Source organism: Medicago sativa, chromosome 2 (assembly GCF_051527215.1).
Source record: "Medicago sativa cultivar Bolivia chromosome 2, Bolivia_mono, whole genome shotgun sequence".
Classification (NCBI taxonomy): Eukaryota; Viridiplantae; Streptophyta; class Magnoliopsida; order Fabales; family Fabaceae; genus Medicago; species Medicago sativa.
In genome coordinates, this window is record NC_140750.1 from 83,139,831 (window position 1) to 83,156,394 (window position 16,564).

Consider the following 16,564-nt stretch of genomic DNA (forward strand, 5'->3'; position numbering starts at 1 on the left):
CCAGAGTTGTTCAACTCAATACTGTTAAACTAATTCAGCATTGCTATGTTACCTTGATGTACTTAGTTGACCATAAGACTCCTTTCTTGATACTTTATTAACCAAAAGCATAGAAAAGAGAATGGAAGAGAAGATTAAAGAATACCTCTAGGATACCTGCCTCTGGTCCTGGTCTTGTCCTATTCCTATACATAATATATAATATGACGGGCAAAACTGGCTATGGTCATTTCAAATTGTCAAATACATATATGCATTTGTACAAATATACATACACTCACAAACACATATTGATTGGTACAAACACATACATATATAAACTTAGTCACACACACATGCAATGCAAGTATTGATTTGTACATTCCGCAGCCGGGGCTTCTTCCCCTCAACTTGTGCCACTTGCCTAATTGTTAATATGACCATTGACCTTAGTTGGTCCTTTCATTTGCTTAATTTGTCTTTGTTTTTTAGAGTTGATGTGGTCGTTTATTAGCTACGAAGCAATGACAGACACAGACACGACACTAACATTGGTAAAATTTTGAAAAAGAATGAATTAATTTTGAATCTAATCACATGCACTGGTGTCAGACATCGGCACGACTCGAACACCTGACACGCCTTCCATCAAAAGTGTCGGTGCTACATTGTTTATTAACTCATGAATGAATGTATATCCTACTCAATCTTCCCCTTACAAGGTCTTTGCATATGACTTCTGCTTCAAGATATAATTTGACATGGAAATGGCTTAAGTATAAAGTATAAAGACATAAATGTACACCCTTCAGATTCATACTTGTCTTCTTGTCATCCTCAAGAGTTGTCTTTATTTTATGGTTCACCCTATCTTATATTCATCAGTGGGTCAGGCCGCATGCCTCTTTCATTTTTCATAGTAAAATATACTCTGATAGATCGGTAGGTAGCAGAAATATTTGAAAATAAGAAATAGTTTAGTACTTTAGGCTGGTTCACTTTATTGTCATTATTACACGTGATAAACATAACATTAGAACATAGAAAAGGGAATATTTAAAAAAAAAAAAAAAAAAAACTTACATATGATCAAGTGATAAAAGTTGGGTGGTATTTAGGGAGGGAGGATGGTCCGGACTCTCAACGTTGATAAAAGTACATAGTTTCCACAATAAGAAATCTCGATCATTAATTTGAGATCAGATAGTTTAGATAAATTAAATCAATTTCAACTATTGATTTAAATCAGATGAATGAGTTCTGATTAATCACATGTGTTATTGAAAAAATAACAAAAATATAAGGCTTAATTGCACTTTTGGCCCCCTATCTTTCCAAAACTTGCGGTTACAGCCCCCTAACTAATTTAAATACAAAACAACCCCCTAAGTATTGAATCTTTGGCAGTTTTGGCCTCCAACGCTGACGTGGCACCCTAAATGAGGTGCCACGTGTCATTTTTTTTAATTTTTTTTGGCCTTGGGGGGCCAAAACTGTCAAAGATTCAATACTTAGGGGGCCGTTTTGTATTTAAATTAGTTAGGGGGCTGTAACCGCAAGTTTTGGAAAGATAGGGGGCCAAAAGTGCAATTAAGCCAAAATATAATATACTTATATTTATTGAAAAAATTGGTGTAATTTAGTAATTTCAATTGTGCCTTTCAACATGAGTTCTGACTGTAACAAGCAATAACTAATGCGGTGTACACTCTGTATGACATTACATTTTGATCTCACAACATCATTGTGCTTAACATATAATTGTTTTGTGTTAATTTTCATTAGATAGTGGAAGATGGATATCAGTGGAGAAAATATGGACAACGTGATTTATAATTGAATCGTTTTTTAAAGCATAACACAGGATCTCTTTATATGAAGAAGATAAAGGGGGCATGTTCCTCATTTTGATCTATTAAGTAGGAATGGAATAACATGTCCAATTGATTATGCTTTTGCAAATCAGGCTCAGCTCAGTCTTTTATACTCTTGTGCATCAAGCAATTTAAAGAACTGTCAAAGATTGCTCAATTCAAATTTCTAAACTATGGCTCTTCCAAAACTTCTAAATCAAGCAACAAAACTTCTTCAATGATGTAACAACGGAATAGTTCACAAGCTGTTTTCAAAGTCATATTTCGTGTAGTCGATCCTATGACATAACACTTAGCCGATCCTTTTACAAAGTAAATTTCAAAGTTCTGTAGTTTTATAATTGTACCAGATCCTAATTCTACACATTCACATATAATTTTTATAAAAAACAAATTGGTTGAAAACTGGATCAATCTTATGTGATAACAAACTAACTATAATAGTTTCCCCAGAACATGTGTGCCAAGCAAAGTTTAACAAAAACCCCAATGAAAAACTTGGAAGCACACCTAGAATCACTAAATTTATGTGAGATGTGGTTTTGAATGATATCCGGTAGAAGTAATCTCGAGGTTTGCCTTGGAAAGAAGCAAGTTCAAAGCTTCATCCTTTATCAGTTGATATAGAGTTCAACAAAATATCTAATATTATGAATGGTCCCATAGATTAATATAAACACAGCCTCGTAATAGAATGGTCCCATAGATTGTACGTTTGGTTATGTTTGATTTAATGTCCAAACATACTTTTATCTCATGTCAAATACAATTTTAGTGAAAATGCAGGAATTTGGTTAAAGGGAGGCAATACAATGTAACTTTTGCGTTACATTGTAAATCCATAGGAAGTTATTCATCAAACTTCTTAAAGGAGTAACAATATCAAGTTTAAACTTCAAAATTACCTTCATCAAACGTTTACTCAAACAATTTACATCGGTTAATTTCATCTCCCCTTAGGCTGTATGTATTACACCAGATCCATCATTTTAGGATTTGTTGTTGGTGTGACAATGTGACCTAATCCTCAGGTGTTCAAGTTCAACTACGGTTAAACTAATTCAGCATTGTTACCCTGATCAAGTAACGAGTAGGTAATGCAGATTGCAGAACTTAGTTGATAAAAAACATAGAAAACAGAATGGCAGAGGAGATAGTAAATGATGCCTCTCTCTTGCTAGGGAAAACTAGTCCCTGTCTTAAATAGTTCTAGGTTAAAGTGATTTTGTCGAATCCATGACACATATCAGGTAAATGGTAAATGATGGCCAAAACTGGCTATGGCCATTTCAATATGCTCAGTACAACATCAGAATTCAGAATTAGAATTGCCCAGTCACTGATTTTCAAATACATATAAAGATTTGAAACATACAAAAACTCACACACATGCACGTATTGAAATTTGTAGATTCCACAGCCTGGTCTTCTTTCCTTCAAGTTATGAAACTTTCCTGATTGTTAATATGACTACAGATGGCATTGACCAAAACTATCTCATATTGCTTTGGCTTACCTGAACCATATCGTTATTTTATATTCATCAGTGGGACAGGAAGCAATCGTCTATCATGGTTCATTATCATATTCTTCTCGGTCGGTAAGCAGCAGAAAAGTTTGAAAACAAAAGAAATATTTAAGTGCTTTAAGGATGATTTACTCTAATGCCATTATTACACGTGATAAACATAACATTAGAATATAAACAAAGAAGGAATATTTAAGTTAGACATGATAGAGTCATAAACAAGCAACAATAACATTAGTTTAATTTAATACTATTTTAGAATATATAACAAGTTAAGTTCTGAACCACAGTTACAAGTGATAGTCAACATTCAAAAGATGATAGAAACTATAATCCTACCATACAATATCATCATAGGTTAATATCAAAACACAATTAGTAGTAGAAGAAGAACATATGCTATTGAGAATATTCCATGAAAGCACTGTCAATGTCCTCAAAAAAAAAACCAAAAAGTCAGTTAAGAAAAGAGCTTCTTCACCTAATCATCGTAAGTTGAAGAGTTCAGATTTCATATCATCGGGCCACCAGCTGGGACGAGGAAATATAACACCAGCACGTTTTATAGTTTCCAACAAAGTAAGACCATCATCTTCTTTAACAGCGGTCTCCGCAAGAAATTTCAACACATCAAAAACAGTAACCGTCTCCTTCTCCTTATCCTCCCCGGACCCCCTTTCATTTGCAGTTGGTTTCTCGAAAGAAGAGTGGATTGAGTCCGGCATCAAATCCAACACCGGACCCTTGCGCATTCTAGAAATTTCCATAATCTCCTCCTCTTGACTTGACTCATTTCCCTCAACATCAACCATGTTAACATCCTCAGCATCATTTTGAACAACTTGTTGGGTTTCAACATTCAAAGGATCAAACCCTAATTTCAACTTTTTGGTAGGAGCCTTATCAACATCAGAAATTGCTCTATCCAAAATGCTAAATTCATCGGGATGTATCTCGGGAAACTCACTGAGTCGATCTTGTTCAAGAAAGCGTGAGTTTTCAACAAACCCTAATTCAGAATCTTTTTCAAACCCAGGAAAATGAACAAACATTTGAGGAACATCATCAACAACATCAATAACAGCTTGATTAAACTCACATTGAGAAACATCAACTATGGAAGATGGAAGCGGTGGATCCTCCGGCGGAGTGTGAGAAACGTCTTGGTTATCGACGTGCTGCTGCTGGGTGTCTGGAGCGGAGAGGAGAATGACGGGAGAAGTGGAGGATGGGATGATCTCGGCATCGTGGTGGAGGTTGTTGCAGTTGCAGGGTGAAGTGAGAGTGTCTCCGACGAAGGGAACGGTGTCGAGAAGTTGTTGTTGGGAAGTAGATATACCAAAGGATTCGTATGGATCTTCTTCTTCGTGCATCATGTTACCACCTTCCATGTTCGCTTCTTCTTCTTCCATGGTAACTTTCTGTCTTGAATAACTTTCTTACTTTCATTTATCCAACCCACTTTTTTTAATTAATTAATATATTATAATACAATATTGACGATAATTCTTTTTCTTTTTTGTAATGATTAACATGACAATAAGTAAATACTTATCGGAATTGATATCACAAGTAAGTATAATGAAGAATTGATATGACCATATCAACGAATTTTTTTTTTTTTTTTAACGTGAGGGATTATTTTAATTAATGAAATGATTAGACTATTTTGAAATATTAACAAAATTAAAGACTAATTTTGAAAGTGATTTTAAAAAGAAGGATCAATTTAATAGCTTACTCTTTCAATTTAATACGCCCTCGATCTTAGTTTAATTGTCGTCTGAGAGTTATGCACGGTTTTAACTAAAGTATATTTTAGGTACTTTGAAGTTTGTTTGGGTACTAATAACATGTACGCAAAATTTATTTAACATTTGAATTTATTTATTTTAAAATAAATTAATGTGAAAATATGATATGATATTAAATGATTAGATGATAAGTAAGTATGTTGTATAAACTATAAATTGTTTTCATAAACTATCTTGAGATCTTATGAAAATAAGCTAAAAATAACTTATGAATATGTCATAAGTTGTTTACATAAGTTCTCTCAAATCCACGTCTCAAAATGAAAATATTCTTTCAAATCCCACAAGTGCTTATGCCAATAAGCAAACTGAAGTTAAATAGATATGAAATGATTTATTCTCGTAATAATAATATAGATTGCCCAACTTTTGTAAGGTCTATTAATTCCATATCTTTTTTTTTTGTACACAATTAAAAGATGTTTTATATAGTTTACATTTTGATAATTTTGAACAACATATCCAAAGGGTTAACAACTCTTCTTATTAAGTATGATGAAAAAAATACCCAAGTTACTCAAAATAAAAAAAACAAAAAAAACTTAGTGATTACATTTGTTAATGTAATTACCTTTAGTTATGTTCTATAAAATTATTTTTTTATTATGTTTTAGATAGATGTAATATGTAATAATTTTCAAAAAATTACTCTAATAAATTATATAAAATATGAATAAAGCCGTGGAAGTGCAAAGCAAGAAGATTATGACTAGTAAATTTACAATATGGTGACTCTGCAATGCTATCCAATTGTATTTGTTGATTGAGTGGAATGTACTCCAGCTTTGGGCTAACAATATTCTACATTTGTCCTCCAAATGCATTGCCAATATTGTGGTTATTATATTCCCAAAGCAAATAAAATGTGTTGCAATTGTGACAATTTGCCACTCAAAAACTGGATTCCTCAGTTGTAGGACGAGTCAAGAAGTATCTCAAGCTGTTAACAAGAACCTGCCAGATAGGTACACATGCATTTTAATCAGTTCAGTTCAGTATTCCGAAACTAATCAAGTTTCATTTTCTGATAACATGTAAATTAAGGCGCTTCTAAGTTCTAGCACCTAATAAACTAAGTCTTCTATATATATCATTACAATCCAATTCATCCAACAAATTAACATGCAGCATGCATCAACCAATTACCTGCTGGAGAGGCTTGATGGTGGCTTTACCATTGTAGCTGACATGAAACTTTGCCTTAGCCAAAAGCCCCTACATTTTACAACAAATTAAGTTTTCAATGTAACTGAGAGTTTGAGACATGATTTTTTAAGAAACTTGATCATAATATACAATTAATTGTTACATTTGGGGCATGAATATTTTGGCAATGTATTTAACTACCTCAGTGTCAAATTCACCAGATTCAACAGCAATGTTAATGTCAGTAATAATCTTTACAAGATCAACCAATAATCCAGGCCGATCAGCTGTCTCCACATACAGCAAACTGCAGCACAAACACCAAAAACAGAATTAGTAGCTAGAACATGTTACTTAAGGATTTGTGAGTGTGCGTGCACACACATGTATATAAAGATCACCACCTTCTGTCAGGACCATCATCGGTGATTGTTAAGTGGGTCGCTATGTCCACATCAAGCTGAAATTGGTATTTCAGAAAATTAATAAGTATGCATGTTGTGAACAGAAATGAGTGAAAAGTATTGAATTCATCACCTGCTCCTTTGGAGGCATAAGTCCAAAAGCTGCTCCTAGAGCTAATTGGGCACTTGATTCCTTTAAAACCAGTTTGAAAACATGTAACTCTAATTATAACTCTAAATTAAAAATCATGCTACAAAGTAGTAGGACAACTGAGAAGCATAGGTACCGGGTGATATGTGATCATGTTATTTAAAATTGTCAAACGGATTGCCTCTAACAACTCTGGATCTTCCACTTTTCTACCTGTATCACTGCAATCAAAGTTCCACACGCATCTCCAAATAAATTACTGCAGATTCTAATCATAATCTTGATCCATAAAACGAACATGTACAATACAAGGGAATAGTGCTTACGCCTTTGTGATGGAAAACTTGTTGTGCTTGCCAGAAGAGTCCAGACACACGCTTGCCTTAACAACATTCAGTCCCAAGTTTTTCAATGCATTCATCTGCAACACATGTAAAGACCATTTTCTTGATTTAAGTTTATTTTCAACCACATCTCAACGCTTTTTTAAAATAATACAGAATGACATGCTTTCTTCAAAAAAAAAAGAAAAAAGAAGATGCAGAATGACATTTAAATATAAGATATAGATATAGATACATGCATATGCAGTGCTGCATATATATTATATGAAACATTGACATAGACTGAAACTGACACATTGGACAGTGAATACGCATTGAATTGAAGTGTCGGTGCTACACAGTGATGTATAAAAAAGATGGAGCACCAATTGATTTGTTGAGAGAAATGCTTACGGTGTCAAGAAGAGCACCAAGGCGATCACCAAAGGTAATCTCGACGACAGTTGCATCAGGATCAGAGTCTTGATCAATTATAACTATAGGTGTTGGGACAGTATCAGCAACACCTTGATTTCCATCCTGTTCTCCACACGAGAGTTAAAAGGAAATGTTGGTGACAAGCTTATATAATTATTCTGCATGACTTATTCACTTGCAAAAGATTGATTTTGCCAAATACCTCAGAAACAGCTGTTGCTCGAGGGATGATTGTAATTGCTGAAGATGATAATCTGAGAAAATGGTACATACAATTAACACAAAATGGACACTTCATTTGAGGTGCAATCCAAGCAGTCACTTCCCAAGTTGAATATATATTAATCAATGATGTGCTGTTTTTTAAGTACTTTACTCATCACGCCTTCGATCAGCCCAATTAACAAGTATATACCTAACATAAATGTTTCTCGGACACAAAATCCGATATCAACAATAGTTTCTAACTTTTATATAGTTTTTTTCTTCTCAAACCTCGTTTCTAACACCAAACACGTCCTAGTTGTATTTTATACGTGTTACTTTGTCCGACTTTTGTATGTCTAAATAACACACCTCTATATCTAAATATAGTCCAACAAAAAGACTGAATAGTAAAAAGATAAATTACTTGCCAGAATCAGCAACTTTAAGCAGAGGTACCAAGTGATAGACACATTACTTATACTAGATATTTATAAATTTTTATAAAGAAAGAGTTTATATGTAGCAAAATAATAATAACCAAAAGTACTTACCTAGTTTTTTGAAGACTGAAAGATAGTTTACTAGTATCATACATAGAAGTGGTCTTCAAGATGGAGGCACTGCAAATGGATTTTTCCAAAGGTCTGAAGAAGTTATTATCAGAACTCAAGTGAAGTCCAAGACTGCAAGCAGCCATAGCCACAGCCATTTTTCAAAGAGTTGAAGGATTTGAAAAGGAGAGAAAAATTATAAGTTCAATGAGACAGAAGACATGGCTTAGCAGATAGCATGGAGATATATGAGGAAATGAGAGAGCAGAATGAATTTATCTATATCTCTATAATAATAATGTGATGAAATATGTGACGTCCACTTCTAATCTTGATGATATGTTTTTGTACAACTAATTAAAAAGTGACGCGTTTGGTGGATATTATATATTTCTGTGAATCAACTGTGCCATACCATCCTTGTTATGTTGGATAGGAGCAGATAAAACTGGTCCCTCCTCACTTTATTATTCTTTTATTTTATAATAATAATAATAACTATTTGAGCTACTACTACTCATTTTTATTTTCACAATACTAATAATACTCACCTTCATGTGTGTGCATTTTCTATTATATTACATAATATAATAATACTTCCTTTGCTAAAATACCAATATCAGTTGAAAAAGGTGGTCTACATTTGCATTTTCTATTATATTACATAATATAATAATAATACTTCCTTTGCTAAAATACCAATATCAGTTGAAAAAGGTGGTCTACATTTAGTGTTGACGGTGTTTTCACTCTTTTCACTCTCGAATAAGATTATCTCAACTCTCAAGGGGAGAGAACTAATGGAAGAAAAAAATAATACTTAATTGTTCTACAAAGAGGTCATATTTGCTTTTTCTTTTTTGACAAATTAAGAAAAGTATGTGAATGAAATAAAGATAATAATAATTTTATCAAATTATCCTTATTGTGATGGTATATTCATAATTATTAAAAATGTGAAGTGAAATATGTAATTTTAGAGTGATGGTCATACTATTAACTACATAATACAATTAGAAAAAAATAAGTTTTTTTTTCCTAAATAAAAAAAAGAAAAAAAAGTTAATAATGATCTATTCAAAACTGAAAAGTGACATTCATTGTAGGACAAATTAAGGTTTTAATTTACAGTTTTTTTTGAAGGAAGGTTTTAATTTACAGTTATTATTGTCATGTGGGCACAAATGATGTTATGATAATGAGATCAAGAGACCCCAAAAATCTTAACGTGGTTAAAAATTTGAAGTACATTTCCACAACAACTAACAACAAACTTATAGGCAAGCTTTTATTCAGTCTAGAAATATCCTCTACCAAAATATTCAAAGTTACTAGTATTAGGTCATTTAACAATTTTCTTGTATAAAACGAATGTTTACAATGTCCGAGTAATTCTTAGTTGGTCACATGACCAAACCATTGCCCTTGGTCACAACCAACCAATAACTGACACTTCATGACATTTAAAGAGAGGAGAGAGAGGAAATGGAAAATGTGAAAGAAGAATAAAAACATAAGAGAGGGTGATCAAATGTCATTTCTTGATCCCGTGACCATCCAAGACTTTCTCTGCAATGTCCTTAGTTTTCCATTTTATAACCACCAATAAATCTCTTGCTGTAATCGCATCATATATCATTTGTATGGGCATACAAAGAGAGATTTGTATTATTTGAAACAGTTAATGACTTGTATACGCTTCCATAAGATGAGAGTGGAAGAGAAGAACAAAAGACTTCACATTTAAGGGTACGATCCTATCTTATCATAAACTTGTCATTAGTCATAACTCATAACCAATGTTCCGTGCAAGAAACTCTTAAATTGTCACAGATATAATCCAAAGAGAAATAAGCACTTCCAGGTTCTAGACCTTTCTTTAAAAGATTAGTGTTTAATACTTTTAAGTTAAAAAGTGGTAACTTGACTTATTTTTTCCTTAGCAGCATCCAGAGTTCACGTGGAATAAACTAATCCAAGCAAGAAAAAACTACTTTCAAACAAAACTAAACATAAATTTCAAACACAATTCCTATCCTATCCTATAATAATGCATCGTCAACTTCTAGGATGATTTTATGGCATCATTATTGCCTCCAAAATTGTATGTCATCAAAGTACTACCACACCACATGGATTAGGCAAAGATATTGAAATTCCTATGCGGTGCATTTAATAGATAGTAAAACAAATGTCTACAATTAGGTAGCTGGTTGGTGTACTTGACTGTTGACAAAGATGTCTAGAGTACAATCAAGCAACCACTGTCCATGCTGCATTGTTTTTTACAATTACAAAGTAAATAGTAAGCCTCTTTTAAAATAAATCTGAATAACAAATACATACCTCAGAAAAAAAAGAAAAATTGGTACTTGACAAAACAAGACCAAGGACAATATGAATTGAAGACAAAAAGGTAATGAGTTGTGGAAGTGCTGGATGCTCCGGCTATTATCCTAGTGCAAACTAACCAAACCCCATTTCTACATGTATGTTTAAGAAATTGGGTTATGTATAAAGTTGCACTTGCACTTGAAAATCTTCTGTATTTGAAAATGCAATGCCGATGTGAAATATGCGACTCAGCCCCAACGAACAATTGCCGAACCCCAAGTAAGACCAGCACCAAAGCCAGCAGCTGCAATAGTTTGTCCTGGCTTAACCATGCCACTTCTAACTGCTTCATCTAAAGCTAAGGGAATGGAAGCTGCACTTGTGTTACCATAATCAGACAAATTCGATATCACCTTTTCTGAGGGGATTTCTAGCCGAGTCGCAGCTGCATCAATAATCCTTTGGTTTGCCTGCATTTATTATCATGTATGCCACAAAATTCCCAAGTTAACTCAAATGACATTTTGTTTTCACTTACAAGTTTCAACTAGAATTTATCCTACCAATCAGAAAAGTGATACACAACGTAAATGCAGCTAATGAATTGTTGTATACAAAAGAATATCACATGCTTGAGTTTAGTTAGTTTTATGAATTTCTTTGTACCTGATGTAGAAGTAACCAATCAATACTAGATACAGGAAGACCAGCCTTTTCAAGGGCAGATTCGATCGTCTGTGGCACACATCGTACAGCAAAGCGAAAGACTTCTTTTCCATTCATTTGAATGCACGAATACGAGGACTTCTTGGGAGGAAAACCCCGCAAAGAACCATTTGAATCAAATGCATTATTTGACTCGTCAACTTTAATGCCAGCATTCAAATGCCTACGTGAAGAGAGTAAGTGCTTAATTACATAGCTAAGAGGAAGAGGAGAATTACCCTTCTCAATAATATGAGACGCACGTACCTTACACCACTACCATCACTATGCACATCAAAACCAAATAAACCATCTTCCTCAATATCGCAGGCCTGCAGTGCAATGATAATACCAATGACATCAATTTATATCTCTACACCATAAAGAACTTCTCCTTGTTGAATAAAAAATAATCAGTTCACTGTTGTTCTTAAGTAACATTCATATCTTGTGAAAATATAAGGACAGCTGCCTCAGAACTTGTATAGTATTTTATTTGCAGTTGAAAAGTTTGTTCAAAGGATTAGGACAAAATTTTTCTATCGTCTTAAATTTTACAAAAGAGGCTCAATACTTTGCAATCATCTTAAACAGAGAAAAGACAAACATGGCCAACAAATTAATAGTTGCACATTGGAACAAGTTCAAATTGCTAACTGATATTTGTTACACATTGGACAATGTCATGAAGATAAACAATTACCTGTACTACTACAGCACCAGCAGCATCACCAAAAAGAATACAGGTCCCTCTGTCTGTCCAATCAACATACCGTGAAAGCGCATCAGCTCCAATAACTAGGACATTTTGAAATCCACCCCCTGCATCCAGACAGTTTAACAGAAATGAATTTCACCACATTTAGCGGGCATTGAGAAAACAAAATAACCAATTCATACCCCTAATGTGACATGCCGCTGATAGTAAACCCGACACAAATCCACTACAAGCAGCCGTAAGATCATAACACCATGGATTTTTTGTGCAGCCAAGTTGTTGTTGAATCTGCAACTCATACGATAATTAAGATTAAAATAATATACCCAATCTCTGAAAGATACCAACAAAGGAATAAGTTCATTACTTCAAAAGGATATTGCAGCATCATAATTTCTCAAGTACTCAATTAATCACTTAGAGGGTGTGAAAGCAAACCAACGGATTAATAGATGAGTGGCGTGGGGCTTGCGTTTTTGTGTTTGGTTTTGAGTGGGGCTGGTTCGCCTGGCAGGCTGCTAGGCTTTGTTTCTGTGTTCTGTTCTGTTGGCTAGTTTTTGTGTTTGTTTTGTGCAGGTTGGTTCGTGTGGACAGTGGGGGTGTGGGTGTGTTCGTTCACATCTGCTGTTTGTGTGTGTGTTGTGCCTGTTTGTGGCTTTTTAGCTATGGTTTTGCTGCTGTTCTGGCCTTTAACGGCTCGTCTTTACAGCAATCCGTTCTGCTGTATCAGTTTTGCTTTTCTGCTCGTCTTGGGCAGAGTTTAGCTTGTTCAATATATTTTAGCCGTGTTCAGAAAAATAATAATCATCTAAGCTTAAAGACAAAGACATCAACAGAATGTAAAGAATTATCCTCAATATGACACATTATGAACCCATACCTGTGGAGCGCTACCAAAAAGATCATCCGGTGTCGATGTGCACATTAATATAAGGTCAATATCATCAGGATGAACCTTTGCCATCTCGAGAGCTTTCTTAGCTGCCTCCCCCGCTATGGTTGTCAAGCTCTCTTCACCTGTAAGCACACCAACGACAAATAGCAAGCAAAGAAGGTTATTAATATACTATAAAACAGCCAAAAAGATTCTAAATACTTATGGGATTATCTTGGGAAAAAAAGGGTTTGTAAATCTACCAATGCTCTCCATAAATGGAAGCTTCATCTTATACAAAACAACACTCAAGCTGCCTAATCTTAGAACTACATCTTGCAAATTCATCATCAAGAGTCTTTTTTTTTTTTTTTTTTTGAAACAGCAAACCTTATTAAGGCATAGTCCATGCAAGAAGCACAACAAACTAGCCGGCAAAAATAAATACAACCGGGCGCCGTATATAGGCGGAACTCCCCAATAAAAATCCTGTAGGTGACAAAAGCGGCTGCTAGACACTAAAGGAACCAATCTGAACTGCTCAAAAGGCAGCAACAAAACACCTAACCAGGATGCTGCCCAGGACCGATACACAACAAACAGCAAAGGCCAAAACAGAATACTGTGACCAAATAAAAACGCAGCACAGCAGCCGAAGACCCTTAATGCGTCCGAAAAAACCTCAAAAATCAGAAACTAAGCAAGTAAACTAACCAATATATTTATTTATCTTGTTTAAATCAATAACATGAGCTAAAACCAAAGACTAACCGGAAAGAACACGCCGCTTGCGAATCCCGGTGCGAGCATATATCCATTCATCACTAGTATCAACAACTTTTGAAAGATCTTCATTAGTAATCTGAAGAGCTGGCACAGCAGAACCACATCCAACCAACTTGCACCCTTGAATCAAAAATCTGTAAAGTAGAAACATATGAATTGCATGAATACTAATAAATTAAAAAAACACAAACCTAGCATTCTTATTATGATCCGAACCCAAATAACATGAACAAATGTGAACATTTAGGCCATGTTTAGCTTAAGAATCATCATGAAAAAGCCCTGATTCTAACCTATAATAACTAAAATGCTGAAAAATATAATTTTTTTTTAGCTCTAAACTCGGTATGTAGTCCAAAGACAGACAATTCCAGGGTCCAATTCCTCGGTCCCAACCCATTTGTGTGATTAAAAATAATAAAAAAATTGAAAGAAATATAGATCCGTAAGAGTAAAAAACTGACCTGGGTTTTGGAGATTTTGAAGGGGGGAGAGTGGAAGCAGCACCTTGGATAGTTCCAGAGCAAAAAATTTTGAAAGTTTGAAATCGATGAGTGGTAGAGAGAGAAGGAAGGCTTAGTCTGAAGTTAGGAACATAAGGAGTAGAGAATAACCCAGATGCATTTGCCATTTACAAATCAAATCAAAGTGGTATGGTACTACAAATTATTATTATATGCTATAGTTTGGTAATATAGCATATGAGAATGAAGAAGGAGAAGGAGAAATACAACAGAGAGGCATAAGAAAGATGAACATGTGAGAGATTAAAAACAATGAAATGAAATGAATGATCTTAGGTTGCTCCGAAACGATTTTGGTTGAGGAAACTCCAATGTTGTTGTTTTTCTTGTCTTGTGTTGTTTTACTTTTCTCTGAGTTCGGATCTGCTCTGTTCCAATATACTACTCCAGTTTTCCACTTCCCTTTCACAGATGACTGACACGTGGCAAAATAATTAACCAACGGTTCAGATTCAAATAAAACAAATATGTATGATGCATTGAGGAATATTTTTAACAATGAATTTGGCTAAACTGCATTTTTCGCTTTTTAAGTTTTAAATGTTGCAATTTTGACACCTTATTAAAAAAAATGAAAATTTTGTTCCCTTATGAATTAGCCCCCTTTGCAATTGTGGTTCTTTTTGACAATTTTGACTGAGTCAACGCTTGTGTGACACTTCATTAAAGGATTTGACATGCTACATGTGTAATTACATATTTAAAATAAAAAAAAAGGGTTAAATATGTTTTTGATCCTTATAAATATATCAATTTTTCGTTTTAGTCCCTCTAAAATTTTTCTTCAACTTTTAGTCCCTATAAAATTTTCAATCACTACTTTTGGTCTCTATTTTTAAGTTAATATTTGTATTTTTTTAATAAAATTGTGCAGAAATGTGTAGAATATTGTAAAAATATTCCCCCAAAAAATTAATTTTTTTTAACAAAACATAAATTAAATATGAATTTTTAACCGTCAAAAATATAAAAATTCATATTAAATTCATGTTTTGTTAAAAAATTCTAATTTTTTTAGAGACATTCTTATAATATTATGAGTTTTTCTGCAAAATTTTATTCAAAAATATGAATTCTACATATGAGAGTTTACTTTAAAAGAGGAACCAAAAGTGAATATGGAAAATTTTTTAGGGACTAAAAGTCGAAGGAAAATTTTAGAGGGACTAAAACGAAAAGTTGACATATTTATATGGACCAAAAACATATTTAACCCTAAAAAAAAAAAATGCCAAGAATTGAATAAAAAATACTCCTTCATCTCAACCAACAACAATCTCTTGTTTTTTTATTTACGGAAAACAACAATCTTCATTAAAAAAACATCATTAGCAACCTATTCTCATACACATAACATAAATAAACAACAATTCTCTACATCAGAAACATAGTGATAATCAAAACAATAAATATGAAAATGTAGAAAACATCATTAACAACCTCGTTGATTCCAAAAATAGTTGCGATTTGACAAGCCAGCTGGAAAGAAAAGGGAAATCAAAACAATATATATACATACACTCAAGTGATTTTGAAACGGGTACCCGAGTAGCGAGCGAGTTCGAGAGTTGGAAAGTTGCCAATGATGGAATGGAAGCGGGAACAAAAGGAGCCGCATAGAGAGAGAGATAGATTTGAGTTTGTGTTCTTCTGGGTTTGAAAGAAAGATGCATCACGTGCCAATCAATCCCTTTGCTATTTTCATTTTTTATTTTTTAATTAATTCTTCTATTTACACACATGGCCTTTTGTTTTTAAAAAAAATAGCAATATACACATGTGGTCGGGGCAGTTGGGAGTGGGATAATCTAAAATTTGCAATTGGGTGAACTAACTATGATTTTTTAAATTTAAACTGCAATTAATACAAATTTATTTATATAAGAAAAATATAATTTATAAATAGTAATAGCGTATTAAAAAAATAAACATTAATGATTCTTTAATATTATAAAAGTTACATATTTAGAACAAACAAATTTTGTTAGAATGACATAATCTGAAACATATGAAGTATGAATTTGAACCTAGATCGAAAATTCTACAATGTTAAGTTATTTTACAATATCAATGAATCATTAATGATTATTTTTTTATCAGATCATTTATTACTCTCTATCATTAGAATAGACCAACAGTGTAAAACAACTTTACACTATCAAACAATAAAAATCATCCAATTAGACAAACCATATTAAGTGTTACAAA

The 16,564-nt window shown here is 33.4% G+C and overlaps 3 protein-coding genes and 1 long non-coding RNA gene across 5 annotated transcripts; 1 reads left to right on the forward strand and 3 right to left on the reverse strand.

Annotated features, from left to right (window-relative positions):
- Nucleotides 1–3,104: 3,104 nt before the first annotated feature.
- On the reverse strand, nucleotides 3,105–4,793 carry LOC146951591 (uncharacterized). Of its 2 annotated transcripts, XR_015027951.1 has the most exons (3): nucleotides 3,863–4,793; nucleotides 3,370–3,442; nucleotides 3,105–3,287 (listed from the first exon to the last, which is right to left on the reverse strand). XR_015027951.1 is itself a non-coding variant. In XM_085747594.1 (2 exons), exon 1 carries the CDS (start codon nucleotides 4,791–4,793, stop codon nucleotides 3,867–3,869), a length of 927 nt encoding a protein of 308 aa, XP_085603720.1. In that variant the 3' UTR covers nucleotides 3,105–3,369; nucleotides 3,863–3,866. The 2 variants fall into 2 exon arrangements, 1 of the variants encoding a protein (XP_085603720.1); XM_085747594.1 differs by lacking the exon at nucleotides 3,370–3,442 and having other exon boundaries at nucleotides 3,105–3,369.
- Nucleotides 4,655–8,926, forward strand: LOC146951592 (uncharacterized). The gene is made up of 2 exons (XR_015027952.1): nucleotides 4,655–4,794; nucleotides 7,545–8,926. It is a non-coding gene; the product is annotated as an uncharacterized LOC146951592 (long non-coding RNA).
- On the reverse strand, nucleotides 5,884–8,665 carry LOC146951593 (ACT domain-containing protein ACR11-like). Its single transcript, XM_085747595.1, has 10 exons — nucleotides 8,416–8,665; nucleotides 7,860–7,911; nucleotides 7,634–7,759; nucleotides 7,223–7,317; nucleotides 7,033–7,117; nucleotides 6,879–6,938; nucleotides 6,746–6,801; nucleotides 6,543–6,648; nucleotides 6,342–6,410; nucleotides 5,884–6,149 (listed from the first exon to the last, which is right to left on the reverse strand). The coding sequence occupies exons 1-10, from the start codon at nucleotides 8,571–8,573 to the stop codon at nucleotides 6,087–6,089; spliced, it is 870 nt and encodes a 289-aa protein (XP_085603721.1). The 5' UTR covers nucleotides 8,574–8,665; the 3' UTR covers nucleotides 5,884–6,086.
- A 1,639-nt stretch (nucleotides 8,927–10,565) lies between the features above and the next one.
- LOC146951594 (beta-ketoacyl-[acyl-carrier-protein] synthase III, chloroplastic-like) lies at nucleotides 10,566–14,709 on the reverse strand. Its single transcript, XM_085747593.1, has 8 exons — nucleotides 14,297–14,709; nucleotides 13,818–13,966; nucleotides 13,053–13,189; nucleotides 12,355–12,460; nucleotides 12,158–12,276; nucleotides 11,722–11,786; nucleotides 11,416–11,638; nucleotides 10,566–11,219 (listed from the first exon to the last, which is right to left on the reverse strand). Exons 1-8 carry the CDS (start codon nucleotides 14,461–14,463, stop codon nucleotides 10,998–11,000), a joined length of 1,188 nt encoding a protein of 395 aa, XP_085603719.1. The 5' UTR covers nucleotides 14,464–14,709; the 3' UTR covers nucleotides 10,566–10,997.
- Nucleotides 14,710–16,564: the final 1,855 nt, after the last annotated feature.

Excerpts from the sequence above, each read along its gene's own strand:
- LOC146951594 (XM_085747593.1), bottom strand. The coding sequence starts at position 14,463 with ATGGCAAATGCATCTGGGTTATTCTCTACTCCTTATGTTCCTAACTTC. Across the intron at positions 13,967-14,296 it reads TCAAAATCTCCAAAACCCAG|ATTTTTGATTCAAGGGTGCA; the intron begins GTCAGTTTTTTA and ends TCTACTTTACAG. Across the intron at positions 11,220-11,415 it reads ATTGGTTACTTCTACATCAG|GCAAACCAAAGGATTATTGA; the intron begins GTACAAAGAAAT and ends TAATAAATGCAG.
- LOC146951593 (XM_085747595.1), bottom strand. The coding sequence starts at position 8,573 with ATGGCTGTGGCTATGGCTGCTTGCAGTCTTGGACTTCACTTGAGTTCT. Across the intron at positions 6,939-7,032 it reads ACATGATCACATATCACCCG|GAATCAAGTGCCCAATTAGC; the intron begins GTACCTATGCTT and ends CTGGTTTTAAAG. Across the intron at positions 6,411-6,542 it reads CTGGTGAATTTGACACTGAG|GGGCTTTTGGCTAAGGCAAA; the intron begins GTAGTTAAATAC and ends TGTAAAATGTAG.
- LOC146951591 (XM_085747594.1), bottom strand. The coding sequence starts at position 4,793 with ATGGAAGAAGAAGAAGCGAACATGGAAGGTGGTAACATGATGCACGAA.